This window comes from Xenopus laevis, chromosome 6S (assembly GCF_017654675.1).
Source record: "Xenopus laevis strain J_2021 chromosome 6S, Xenopus_laevis_v10.1, whole genome shotgun sequence".
NCBI lineage: Eukaryota > Metazoa > Chordata > Amphibia > Anura > Pipidae > Xenopus > Xenopus laevis.
Genome location: NC_054382.1, coordinates 83106456 through 83120903, shown reverse-complemented (window position 1 = coordinate 83120903; position 14448 = coordinate 83106456). Strand labels below are relative to the sequence as shown.

The following is a 14448-nucleotide window of genomic DNA, read 5'->3' as shown; positions in this document are numbered from 1 at the left end:
AATAATTTTTACAGTTTGAGATTAATTTTGTTAGGCCCTGTTATATGCTATGTATACTTATAGAGTCATATAAATATAGATACTTAGAACACAAGATATTAACTTGCCCATGTGTATTGTGGAACTGTCTTTTATACCATTACTGAGAAGTTGTGACAGTGCTGTTAAAGAAAAGTTTGAACTGACAGATACGCTGCCAATAATAAAAGATGAAAACATTCACACGCTTCCGAGCTCCACATATGAGGTGAGATGAGAATTCTTACCCTCCGTCCAGCTATTCCGACTATTCCACTCTGGTCCCGTGGACTGTAACAAACAGGGCATTTGGAGGCGCACTCAAAAGTCGCTGGTTCAGTAGTAGGGTAGATTTGCACAATTGTGTAAGTTAAAATCCACGTTTATTAAATGCCATTTAAAAGCATATGGCACTTCAATAATAAAAGATAGTCACCTTTTGTAACCAATTAACAAGTAACATTTTCTGGTCACCTTCATACCAGCAGAGACATTTGATTGGCTGCAATGGGTTACGGCACTTAGGCAAAATGTATTTGCTTTTTAGTTAAAATGTGTTTTAAGCAGAAATTTCAAGAAGTTTTTTGGATGGACATTGTATTCCTCTTTCCCAAATGTGTTGCTCTTTGCTCTGTTGCTCTTGCTTAATCTACACCAGCATCTAGATAATGTGTTATTGTGCACTGTTGTAACTGGTATCATATATTTGTCATTTTTTGATCAACAGAAAAGGAAAAGAGATTTCACCATCAATCAAGCAGTTTTTCAGCAGCTCACTTGCTCTGACACACATCAACCTTTCAGGCACCAAGCTGTCCTCAGAGCCCCTAAAGTGAGTTGGTTTTGTATTGTAGCAAGCATTACATGAGCGGAATTTTGATAGAATATGTATTGTCATGCCTTAATATTTTTTGTGTTATGCTTTGTTTTTGCAGAAATCCAATACAGCTTCAATAAATAACAATTTGCTTGAGAGCAACTCTATAAGGGTTTATGTTAATATCCTAAATGTGCTGCTGTGGGAGGGGACCTATGTACTCTGTGCTGGCTTTGATAAAAATGACAATTCTGCCCTTGCCAGCTGAGACATTGATTAATGAGCCATTCTTTATTTTTACATCCATAATTGTAGTTCATGATTTTCTGCACTCTGGCTTTAGAATCCTTTTCTCTTAAGTATAATTTTGTATAATCTCTAAGTATAATTTTGGAAGAATTTTTACTATAAAGCAGTATTGTGTATGAATGACAAGAACTACAGTATGTTGGAAGAGAAAAGTTCATTTTAGAGAAAGTTTCATTTTAGATATAAACACTGGCATGCTCATTTAATGAAATATTATCTATATTGTACCTAATTCTATTAAAATACTTCAACCAAAAGAAGTCAACTGCCTTGATTTTAGAGAAAGGCAATTACATATGGACTCAGAATTAGATCTGTATCAAACTTATTTGCATAAGCAATTTGTCCCATGGTAATCGCATTAGTAAACGACCCAAGGAATCATCAATGCTTGCGCAATTCTGGGAAATCACGCTTGATCTTTGGTGCCCTCATTTAGTCTCATGGTTATATTGCTTTTTACAGTGAAACCATAGTACTGTAGCATTCCCAGAGGGATTTGGAGAATTTAACCTTAAATGGCATATAATCCAGAAGCTGTGATAGTATGTAATTTTAGTATCAGTGAAGCTATTTATTTATTTTCTCTTTTTTAACCTTTATTCCTTTGTCGTGATTTTGTTGAAAGGGTTTGAAATTATAATTTGTTTTGCACAAGTTTATTTACACTGGGACCTTCTATTCTCTTGGTTCCACTAAGACAGACATTGGTTCCTCTGTCTCTGTTGTTAACCTCACAGTTACTAATGTAGTACTAGTGTCAGCACCCACTGGAGGCTCAGAAAGTTTTATCAGGAGGAAGTTTTTAGTGCATAGAAAATGGACCTCCTGTTCAAAGACTTATCTGTAATGTATTCCGTAAAAATTAACTACTTAGGCAAGTATTTCTGAATTAAATTAGTAGCCAGTTTGTTCATAAAAAATAGCATTTTATAGGCAAATGTCCATTAGCAGAGGGTAGGAATTTCCTTCCAAATCTGACAAAATCTGACATTTGATTGCAGCATCACTTGAAATTGGGATCAACCTAAGATGGTAGTTATTGAAAGCATATTGTTATGCCTGAGCTAAAGATTTATGTGGTTTTATTAAGCTGGCCATGCAAGGGCAGATTTAAGATGCTGATTAAACCCCTTCAGAGTGAGTCGCCAGCTTATCTGCCTGTGTATAAGCCCTTTCCATTTGCCTCCCCAATAAATATCTGCACAAAATACGGCCAGATATCTATTGTGTAGGTATAAAAATCCAATTGGACAGGAAATGATGCAGCATCTTGATGATGTACTCTTCTGACAGGCCTGCAAAGGACAGTCAGATCAGACTAATTTCACCCAGAACGTAGATGGCCAAATTGGCAGTGAAGGTCATCAACCACGCAGACTTTAGTGTGTTGTGGATTTATGTGCTTCAGCTATTTATAACAACTACCAGCCAGGCCTGGACTGGCAATCTGTGGGTTCTGGCAAATGCCAGAGGGGCTTCTGTAAGTTGCCAGAGACAGTCACTGTAGAGTGGGATGGTGGGGGGCTGGTTGGGCCTCTGTGTACTTGAAATGCCAGGGCCTATATTGACTTCCAGTCCAGGCCTGCTACCAGCCCTTTTCCTCTTGTGCGACAGTTCTCTTTGCAGCCCATATTTAGTTTCTAGGTTACTTCAGTGAGGTACCACCTATGTCCTGGCACAATTAATGTGCATTTTCACCAATTACTTGCACCCCGGAGAAGTACACAGCAGTTAGCCTTCATACCTAGAACAGAGGTAGGAGTAGTGATTTCCTGTTACTGTTAACAGATGCAGTCAATATTAATAGCCTCACTTATAAAAGGAAATTATTGTTTTACAGCTGCATCTAAAGCACAGTTTTGATTGTGCCCAATACAATTCTTCAGGAAACAATTTATTTTCACTGTGATACAAGATCACAACAAATGTGTGCTTTTATGAATTGTGGTGCTGGGTGTATAATGAAAGTTGCAGGTCCAGAAGAGCACTACAGGTTCTCTAATTTGTAGTATACTTATGCAAAATATATTCATTTAGTATACCATCATTGTATTTTTATGTATGTTTGTTATATGTGGTCATGGATCAAACTGGCATAAAGGATACAAATTCAGGATTATAGCAATTATTGTTCTCAAGGGTAAAGGAGATAAAGTATAAAGTAGATCACATGCTGTTTGTTTTACCAATAAGTAAATGACATATGTTATCCATTACTACTGTGAAACTGAGAACACCCAGACAGATTTCCATGTTAATATCTTTCAGGGCTTTGTTACTTGGGCTGGCATGCAACTCTAATCTGAAGGAGGTGTCTCTAGATCTCAGCAACTGTGAGGTATGAGATATTCTGCACAAATAAACATAGCAGCAAGCTATCCAATCCCACTTGTGATTGGAAGGTTGTTATTAATATTTTCCCTATGATTGTTTAAGGGGAAATCTAGAGCTTTAAGGGGAAAGTAGTCCTTTATTTTTGTCCCATTTCTTTAGGAAAGACAAATGGTTAATTATGTCTGTATAAATATTTAGGATAATAAGGAAGTATAAGTGCAATATGTAGTTGTTATTTCATGCAGAATTGCATGGACTCCAAATGTGTCGTCCATATAACTGTTTTAGTATTTGTCAGATCACTGTACTGTCCAACACATGGATGTTTCATGTAGTCGCCTACATATTACATGTCTGACTGTTGGCCACTTTCCATTTCTACTGTTTTGTTTCGAAATAAAACTTGAAAAAACTACTGATGCATCTTTCTTAGATTGGAATGTTTTAGTCCACACACTGTCTGAAACTTGAAGGGATATGAGATTAACAAAGTAACGAAAATGTCTCTCGTCACAATTATTTATAAGTACATTTGCCATGCAGTATGGGTATTATGCAAACCCTTAATGGAGAATAACAGATCTGGAGAACAACAGACCTTTATTCACAGTTGGTATCCACTGTGAGTACAGAATAAATGCGTCACCATGAGGTGGGATGCATTAAACTATACCTGTTATAAAAGCTCATAAGAACAAATCGCGTAACGTTCTTGTGTCCATCTTCTTGACAAGCTGACAACAATGACACCTCTGAAATGTTCACAGAGACAAATTTCATTGCAGTTGTCAGATTAAAAAACAACACTATTCCAAAGTAGAGGTATGGGATATATTATCAGGAAAACTAGTTTCAGTAATCTGACATATTGTGATCGTCTTACACATACTGAACTGATAGATGCTGTATGTTGGACGATACACGTGATGGCTGCCTTTTATATTCTTATCATTCCGCCAGCATCTCTTTACTTCTCATCTGCTGATTTTTAAACTTGCCTGATTGATGAACTAAGCAATATCCGTTGTATGTCAGTGTTTGTCAGGCAGGCCACTATGCAAGCACCAAAATTTGTACAAAACATAGTTTTCCAATTTTATCTGTACATGCATGGCCAGCTTAAGTGATACCTTTTACTGGCTAACATGGTAGATTTGACATTAATGTCATTTTTCAGTGTCATTAGCATGTGCCTACTACAGATTTGCATGCTATATATCTATCACTACACATATTCCACCTAAACAGCAGTACCCTAGCTATGACTTTTGCTAAAGCAGTGAATATGTAGCAGGTCTGGACTGGGAGTCAAAATAGGCCCACTAAATAGTGACTTTCAGTTGGATATTCCAGCAGCCCCTCTGGCATTTGCCATAACCCACAGACTGTCAGTCCAGGCCTGATAGGTAGGTTGAGCCTGGTCAGTTGGAACATAGGAATATAGCACCTTAGTCCTACCTTGCATATTTACCCTACCCTTTCTGTGACCGCACTGCACCATTCAATAAATTAGTCTAAAAATAGAGGGCACACTTGAAAGTATAGAAATTACCCAGAGTGACTAATTGATAAAGTTGGTGTTTTCAAAAGTTATCACATTTTAGTTGTATTTTTTTTTTTTTGCACTCAATACTTTTGACAACTCAAGTAATGGCAGCCTGGACTTGTAGTTATTACCCATGGCTAACAAGAACATGCTACTTCCCATGGCTCACAGTTCCCTACCCTACCCCCTGGAAGAAGCATCAGCAGCCATGATAGTCCAAGATTTTACAGGACCCTTACATACAGTAGGACTGGCTGTAGTATATGTTGTCAAATATAAGAGTAATCCAGTATGCGCATGGGGAAAAACAGGTCTCTTTCTTTCCTTTACTGAGAACAGAGGTACACCTATTACCCCCACCATGAACACATCCATTTTAGATTTATTAATACAAAACAAAAACTGTGGTACCGTGTTAGCCTGTAGCAAAATAACAAATAAAAAAACAAACATATACAAAAAGTATTGTAGAAATGATACTTATATTGGCTAACAATAAAAATACATTGCAAGCTTTCGGAGCACCAAGGCCCCTTCTTCAGGCAAAATACAAATGAAAGCTAGAAAGGCACAGCATACTGGATATACTGTTAGATCAGTGAAAGGTATTCAGTGACCTGACTGAATCCAGACTCCTGGACTATTTACAACCCACCCTAATTCATTGTATTATCTGTACATTCGATCTCTATCTATCTGTAACTTCCTAATTTATTGCCCATGAATACATTTCACTGATCTAACAGAATAAATGCTGTGCCTTTCTAGCTTTCATTTGTATTTTGCCTGACGAAGGGGCATTGGTGCTCCGAAAGCTTGCAATGTATTTTTTTATTGTTCGCCAATATAGGTATCATTTCTACAATACTTTTTGTATTTTTGTTTTTTTATTTGTTAGATTTATTAATACAAAGCCTCCCTTCTCTGAATACAGTCGTTTCAATAACTACCTCTCAGAACTTTCCATTGTCCAAGCACATTTTCTCATTGACATAATATAGTTCTGCTACTGATATAATTTATGAGGTTTAGATAAAGTGATACTACCAACAGGAAGCAAATGCATACTGTTGAGCTAGCCATCTTCAATGTTTTTGTACATATTGATAGCATCTTGCATTGAGGCATTTGTGGGTTTTTGAAGCAATGAGATACCATTTAACTTTAAAAACACAGAAAAGTGTACACAGGAGTGTAATTAACAAAGCACTGTTATCTCGTTAACCAAAATGAAATTAAATGAGGGTTAATATGTGTGTAATGCAGATATATTTTTAATAAAGCTTGTGCTGTAGAGTGTAGTTTAGTAAGTGAACATGTTCTTGCCATTTACCTCTTAGGATTTCTATGTAATTACCTTTACATATTAAAAAAAAATAAATGCTAGCTAATGAGCAGATGGTTCTTTATGGGTTGGGAATGCATGGAATCCATTGAATCAAGTGCTGCTTATTTGCATAGGTATTTGGTCTACTTATTTTATTTGCTTTTTCCTGTAATGCATTCAAAGCTTGGTCACTGTGTAAGTACCATTCTTGCAGTACCACAAGTGCTCACAGGCATGCCTCAACACCATTTCCATTTTTATTTTTTCAAACATCACCTAACATTTTCAGACATTTAGCACCATGTTTTTTTGCATCAACATACACTTTATGACTGCCTATATGACACAGATATGATTTTCTGAGCCTACCTTTGGAATGAATACCAACTTCTTGGCTTGAGACGGCTGGCATTTAACATTCTTAGCATTTAAGTGTACTCTAACAGCCCATATGAAAAAGCAGGTGGTCAATAAAATGTCTGCTTTCCAATGTGGATCCAAAGAAAAAAACATATCCCTTTGTGACATAGCCATAAGCCTTCAAACGTTCTACTTATGTGAGAGCTCATAGAGTATCTGTTAAATTCTCTTAAGGTGGCCATACATGCACAGATATTATTGTATGAAACTAACTTTGTACGATTTTCAGTGCGTGTATGGTGGGAGACAATTGATCAGCCCAGTGCCTTTGATGGCACCCAAACATTGGCCACTGTTTGTGCTGAATCGTCCAATACAGGTAGACTTCTATTGTTTGTAGCTGTATATCTGACGATTCAGCTCTACACGTGTATACTGACTAGGGCCGCCATTAGAAATCACAGGGCCCAGTACAACAAAATTTTCAGGGGCCCCAGCCCCCAAGTGCCACCTCAGATCCTGCCCACCACAGACCACACAGACATCAGCACTAAAAATGGTAAAACCCCCCACACACAAGTCAGGGCCCCCCTATAACTTAAAAAAAAAAACTGTGGCGCTAGAGCCCCCATAAATTTTTTTTTTTTAAAAAAAATTGGTTATAAGTTATAAAAAATAATTGGTGACGAGGGCCCCCTATAAGTTTAAAAAATATATATTGCCACTAGGACCCCCCCATAAAAGTTTTTTTTTTAAAAAAAACATTGGCACCAGGGCCCCCATAAAAGTTTTTTAAAAATCATTGGTGGCCAGGGCCCCCCATAAGTTAAAAAAAAAATGTTGGTGTCAGGGCACCCCATAAAAGTTATTTAAAACAACATTGGCGCCAGGGCCCCCCTTACAAAAAACATTGGGGCCCCAGAGAATATGTTTTTTAAAAAAAAAACATTGGTGGCAGGGGCCTATAGAGTTTTAAAATAATACATTGGTGGCTAGGGGTTTTTTACAAAATAAAAAAACACACATTGGTGTTCAGTAGAACTGAACTCGTGGCTTCAGGATTTCAACTTTGGCTCCTTTCTTGACTGGGAAATCCTTGTCTTAAGCAAGCACAAAAAAATAAAATTGCATTCACTTTTCCCTAGACTACACTACTTTACACACGATTTCACAAATTGTTTACAAATATGAATAAACACATTTTATTATTTATTCTATTTGACATTAGCGTCTTTAATTATGTTGTAATGTAATACAAAGTACATACAGAGTTTTCAAGATGTCTGTGTTGCACAACCATTGCTAAGGCATTAGGGTAATGGCACACAATCCATTTATTCTACTGGCGGCGCATATGCTGCTACTACCCTTTGTGCAGTAAATTACATGAATGGCATTTGTCTGCCACTGCACACACAGCATATTTGTGGCACAAAATTCACACCTGAGCAGTTAGTGCACAAAGGGAGTGGTACCAGGATGTGCTGTCATACTTACTATCGTTGTAAATCATTTGTAATTTTTATTTCTAAATGTTTATTTTTCTTAGTTAAGATCAGCAGGAGCTCAGGTTTTAGAAGGCTGCATTGCAGAAATTCATAACATCTCAAGCCTTGATATTTCTGACAATGGTAAGTGATATGCGACATTCCATTGCACAGAAAGATTAAATTTATGTAAGGTTTTCACGACAAAAATGTATTCATATATAAAACTGACTTTAATATTTCTGGCGTCTGGTATCAACTGAAACGTAGTCTTTTTTACTTATTTAAATTAAAGGGTCAGTTAAACCAGGGAAAATGTAAATAAATATATAAATACTGTATACAATTAAAGTTTTTTTTCTCACTTGTTTCGCATAATTCTGGGCACAAAAAATCTGTTTGCTCTTTTGAGAAATGGATTTCAGTGCAGAATTCTGCTGGAGTAGCACTATTAACTGATGCGTTTTGAAAAAAAAACATGTTTTCCGATGACAGGATCTTTTTAAAGAGAAATTATCCTAAATTTAAATCCTCAATGATGGATGCCCTATCTATGTGAATAAAACAGTTTCTTGAGTTGAGAAACATTAAGCTCAATATTTTCTGTGTTTTGCAATAATACTTTCCATTGGAGACTGCGCAACAGATATTTATCAAGTTCAATTTATTCATTAACATGGTGTCTTTTCTTTATATACTGTAAATTGTAAATCATTCCTTAAGCTTATTCCAAGAGCAACCAAGAGATTGCCGTTTATATGAAACATTAGTTGGTAGCAGCTCTGAGATTTAGGAAATAAAAGTTCTGCTTTATGAAGGAGACACTAAGGCTAATGCTACATGGGTGGGCTGTCATAGTAGCTCTGGGTGCACAAATGGCGTTAAATGCCAGAATAACAAATACAAGAGGTCCTCTGCACTCAACCCATTATAAATATATTTAAGGCTTTGAGACATTTTGTGCCTTACTAAACATGTTCTCTGTAAACAAAACAGGGATTGTTTGTCGATATATTGCAATATATTTAAGCTGGCCAACTATATCAAAGTCATCCCCGGTGTGGCCAGATCCTACACTCAACTTTCATCGGATTCATTAAGAATTCTATTTTACCAGCAACATGCTTGCTTTCAAAGTTAAAACTCCCAAACATGGCTGCACTTTTATTGGAAACACCTGACTATGCTGGAAAGCGAAAACATGGATCTGTCTACTGCTCCTGTATAAACTATAACAAACAGGGAAAGTTGTGACGACCAATAATTTTTGAACCATTAAGTGGGGCGCATTGAGGCTGTAACCACAAAAAGCATACAATCAAATACAATAGGTCCTCTGCACTCAACCCATTATCAACATATCCAAGACCTTGTGATTTTTTGTGCCTTAAGCTACTATAAATGCCTTCCCCTTTAAATAAAAACAGGTATTGGTTGTCTATATATTGCAATATATCTAAGCTGGCCAACTATGTCAGTCATCCCTGGTCTGGCCAGTCCTACACTCAACTTTCATCTAATTCATTTTTTGATCACACTCTCATTGCAATTTCCCCTTGTTTGTTATGGTAAATGTCAGAATGTCTTCCATTTTCCTCTATTCTTCAGATGCCTCCCATGTTCTCCAATATTCCCTACTGATCTCAGTACCAGTTCTTCCTTACTTTCTCTGACATCTTTATAACCGCATTGCTATATAGCATTTACATTTCCTCACTCCTTGCAGTGATGTAAAGCTTGTGCTCAAGGATGGAGTATAACTGCTGGATGAGATAAAAATTGTGGTTCTGAACATAAATATACGACAGAGCCAGTAGCATAACACTTGTATTTCACCAGGTTACGTTTGCTAATACACTAGATGAAAAATAGGGAACCTGAACTGCTAAGTCACTGCACATGGAAAGCTAGTTATCTCATTTATATCCACTGTCTTTATTTTTGGCAAAAAAAACAGAATCATATATATGTGTCATAGTTTTACTTTGATCATTTTAATAGATTATTTAATGTTTTACTTAGGTTTAGAATCAGACCTCTCAACCCTTGTTGTCTGGCTCAGTAAAAATAGATCAATAAGGCATCTGGCTTTAGGAAAGAATTTAAACAACATGAAATCCAAGTAAGATTTTCTCCTTTTATTTCAGTGTTTCATGTATTTGGCCATTTTTCTAAAACAGACTTTCCCCATATGTACTAAAAGGCACTAAGTTTGTCCAGGAGCTGTAACCCATAGCAACCAATAAGATGATTGCTTTCAGGTGACCAGTAAATTCTACCTGCTGATTGACTGCTATGGGTTACTGCTCCAGGGCAAACGTGGTGCCTTTTATTACATTACCCCCATTGTCTTTTATTCTTTAGGAACTTAATCCCTGTCCTGGACAACTTGGTACATATGATACAAGATGAAGAATCGGTGAGTGTAACTTAAAGTTTCGAAGGCTTATATTTATAGTTTATTTTCTGAAAAACTGACATGTTGGAAAGGCTGCTGGAGAAAGTTGTAGGGATCAGCCTAGATATGATAGTAAGAAGATGGTCACTTGAATTTGATTAAGCACACTCATGCTTGTTATCCATCTCTGGTAGCTGATTCTTGTCTCTCCAACTATCTCTGTTAAACATGACTTGTCTCTGTTTGTAGCAGCTGATTGCATTTTGATCACTATGCCGAGTGTGACTACTATAGTTTCTTAGCATTGTTGACAGCTGTCACCTTTGAAATCTGAAATGATACTCAACCTATTGAATATGTATTGCCATTTTTGGTTGGGAACAACTTGATTCCACGTGCTGTATAAAAAAGGCATCAATATTTTCTACAGTTTCTTTTTGTTAACAGTTCATATTCTCTATAGGGCCAGTATACCATAATTTTTTAATTTATTTGCATTTTTTCAGGAAATATTTAAAACGTATTTAAAAAATATTTTTGTTAGCCTTTGCTTGCACCTTTTCTGTTCCTGAATTTGTATGGACTAAGTTGGCCCTGCCCATTTTCCTTCTAAGGAACTTACTTAATACTTACTTAATACAGTATAACGTTTGTCAGTATAATAATGCACTTACAAGAAACCAGCAGGTTCATATTAGCCGAGCATGTGGTATTTGGCATAATTGTGGGTATGGTAAACCGAAAGTGGCCTAAAACACAAAGCGGCAAAAGGAAATTAAAAATGTTTTGTGTATAGATGTGCATGAGAGACATATATTTTATAAATGTCAACAAGTGAAGTAAAAATACATCAGACAATAATAACAGGATGCTTGGAAGTGAACTGATAATGCATAATCCAAATTGAACATATTTTGCATACCCGATATATCAATGCATTTGTGTACATGGTTTACTGAACTTTTTATTTTTTAAGTTATTATCTTTGTTTAATACATTTATTCATCAATGACAGACAAACAGGTTAATTTGTTGCCCAGGTTATAACGCAAGTAACAAAGCAACAGTTTACCCACAGTGCAGGGTTTTCAAGCAGTTTTGTTGCAGACAATGGCAACCCATCAGTCATTGCTCTTAGAGAGATTGATTATCATTCCAATTAACTCCATGTTCGTATTTAGATAATCTAAATTCACATTCATACTAGGGTCAATTTCATCGAAAGCCAATTAACATTGAGGAAACGGGAGGAACCCCATACCCAAGTTTGGGTAGAACATACAGACTCATTCTCAATAGTACCCTGGTCAGAACACATTTGTGGCAATTAAATGGTTAATTCTACAGTTTAGTATTATGTTGATGTGGTATGAAAATCTGATGAAGGTCCAAAATCACAGAAAACAAGTATCTCATTCTACAGTAGCTGTTCTTTCTCTGTATCTTGCATATATTAATACAATAAACCAAGCTTGTATTTTGTGTATGAACTAAATCATTCTGTTATCAGTGTATGAAATAATACCCAAAACATGTGCCTCCTGGAGACTATTTATTTGTACTTTCCACAGCCTTTGCAGTCACTCTCTTTGGCCGACTCTAAATTGAAGACAGATGTTACAATTATCATTAATGCCCTTGGTAGCAATACGTCCCTGACGAAAGTAGATATTAGTGGAAATGGCATGGGAGATATGGGAGCCAAAATGTTGGCCAAAGCTTTGCAGATAAATACCAAGTTAAGGTAAGAGGAGATGTAACTCAGCTGCGTAAAATATGTGATAACCCTATTTTTAAATTTCAAGATCGAATGACACTTGGTGACTCGTGTAGCTTTGTTTAAAAGTTAAACTCAACTAATCAGAGCAAGCACTACTTTTTTATTTGTGTTTGCTGATAATGGAACCTTATTACAGTATTTGTGACTTCTACATGGCATGGATACATTTGAATAAACACAAATATGCAGATAAATGAAAATCCTATGGCATGATTACATATGCCAGTAGTGCTTACTGAATATTGCTAAGAAAATGTGAACGCAAACTGTAGAAAAAATATATTGTCCTTTAAGAATCTATATGTGAAATTACCTGCCAGCAAATGTAAGGACATTTTGGCAACTTCTCATATTCTATGGGAATAGAAAACCTTACTATGTATATCTACAGCAGTTTTCACAATATGTTTTTTATTAAATTATCATTGTTTTAAGAGATTGATGATATGTCTGTAGGCAGTATTAGACTTAGTTTAGGGCTATGGCACTCTGAGAATTTGGAATGCAAGTCTTTTTTTTTTAGAACAGCAAAAGTTGTTTTAAAATAAAAAACTTTGGACTTACAAGGGGCTGCTTGTTGAAGATAGATCCTTTTGAGCACTGGTCAAGGTCATTAAAATTCCAATATTCTGCTTTTTCTTTGTAAAGTTGTTGTGGATTTTTGTTTTTCATTTTTGTTTTATTGCAGAACAGTGATCTGGGACAAGAATAATATCACTGCCCAGGGATTTCAGGATATTGCAGTAGCTTTAGAAAAGTAAGTTGACCGCATTAAATCTACACTGTATAATGATATTTTTCAGATTTCTTTAAGGTTTGATTCTCAAATGTAATATGAATACCTCAGAACAGAATCCCACTGCACAACAGTAACATTTTGCTCAACTTTTCTTTTCAGTGTTTTTGTTTAGCTGAATACATCATTATTCATGTAGTAAAAACAGAATAAGGCTTCTGTAAAATATATAAAAGTGTACTATATGTCTGTACCTAGCTATGATGTTTTTCCTAAGGTGACTGATACATTTCCATATAGCTTTATTAATAGCCTATGCTTGTGTGATCTCTTTCTGTTCATGTTTTTCTTATGTTCTGGCATTTTACTATACATGCAGTGTCACCCACGTGCTGCTAATAAATGAGGAACTTCAGTTTTATTCAGATAACATAACATTTAAAGGCCCCTTGTTATTTTGTTATCTTGCATTTTTTAAGGCAGGTCGTTAATGACTGCAGAACATATTATCTCTCATGCTTCTTAGGTCCATATAATATTACAGACCTAATTTTATTATTGCTAGGCAAGATGCAGAGTGCAAAACAGGAGGAAAATGTGCCTATGTTTAAGGTCACGTGTAATTTAGGTGCACAAGTAAGGGAGCGCAAGCAGGCACATGGCACAGGAGAACCCCATGAAACTACTTTCCTGGCTGGTGTGAAGTACAGACCTACCTAGCACCCAACATTACTGCAATCCAACATTAAGTGTAGATTGCAGACAATGCCCCAGAATAAAGGGATTCTATAATGATTTGCAAATAATTCACTCTATAATATAAAATTTCATTCCTGAACCAGCAAGTGTATTTTTTTTTAGTTGTAATATTAAGTGTAGGGAGCCATCTCAGGTCATTTTGCCTGGTCATGTGCTTTCAGAAAGAGCCAGCACTTTAGAATGGAACCGCTTTCTGGCAGGCTTTTAGTTCTTCTACTCAATGTAACTGAATGTGTCGCAGTGGGACCTGGATTTTACTATTGAGTACTGTTCTTAGATCTATCAGGGAGCTGTTATCTTGTGTTAGGGAGCTGCTGGTAACCTTCCCACTGTTCTGTTGTTAGGCTTCTGGGTGGGAAAGGGAGGGTGATATCACTCCAACTTGCAGTACAGCAGTAAAAAGTGACTGAAGTTTATCAGTGCACAAGTCACATGATTGGGGGCAGCTGGGAAACTGGCAATATGTTTAGCCCCATGTCAGATTTCAATTCATTATCTGTAAAAAAAAATCTGTCTGCTCTTTTGAGAAATGGATTTCAGATGCGGTCCGCAATCCATCGTGATTTTCGGGACT

The 14448-nt window shown here is 36.3% G+C and overlaps 1 protein-coding gene across 6 annotated transcripts in view; it reads left to right on the top strand.

Annotated features, from left to right (window-relative positions):
* carmil1.S (capping protein regulator and myosin 1 linker 1 S homeolog) overlaps positions 1 to 14448 on the top strand; it is a 157788-nt gene that overhangs the window by 98916 nt on the left and 44424 nt on the right. For all 6 annotated transcript variants that reach the window (XM_041567768.1, XM_041567765.1, XM_041567764.1 and 3 more), the window contains exons 16-22: positions 746 to 850; positions 3416 to 3485; positions 8264 to 8345; positions 10224 to 10323; positions 10566 to 10620; positions 12171 to 12343; positions 13068 to 13136. In XM_041567768.1, the coding sequence (XP_041423702.1) occupies positions 746 to 850; positions 3416 to 3485; positions 8264 to 8345; positions 10224 to 10323; positions 10566 to 10620; positions 12171 to 12343; positions 13068 to 13136 (654 nt within the window). The remainder of the gene's footprint in view (positions 1 to 745; positions 851 to 3415; positions 3486 to 8263; positions 8346 to 10223; positions 10324 to 10565; positions 10621 to 12170; positions 12344 to 13067; positions 13137 to 14448) is intronic.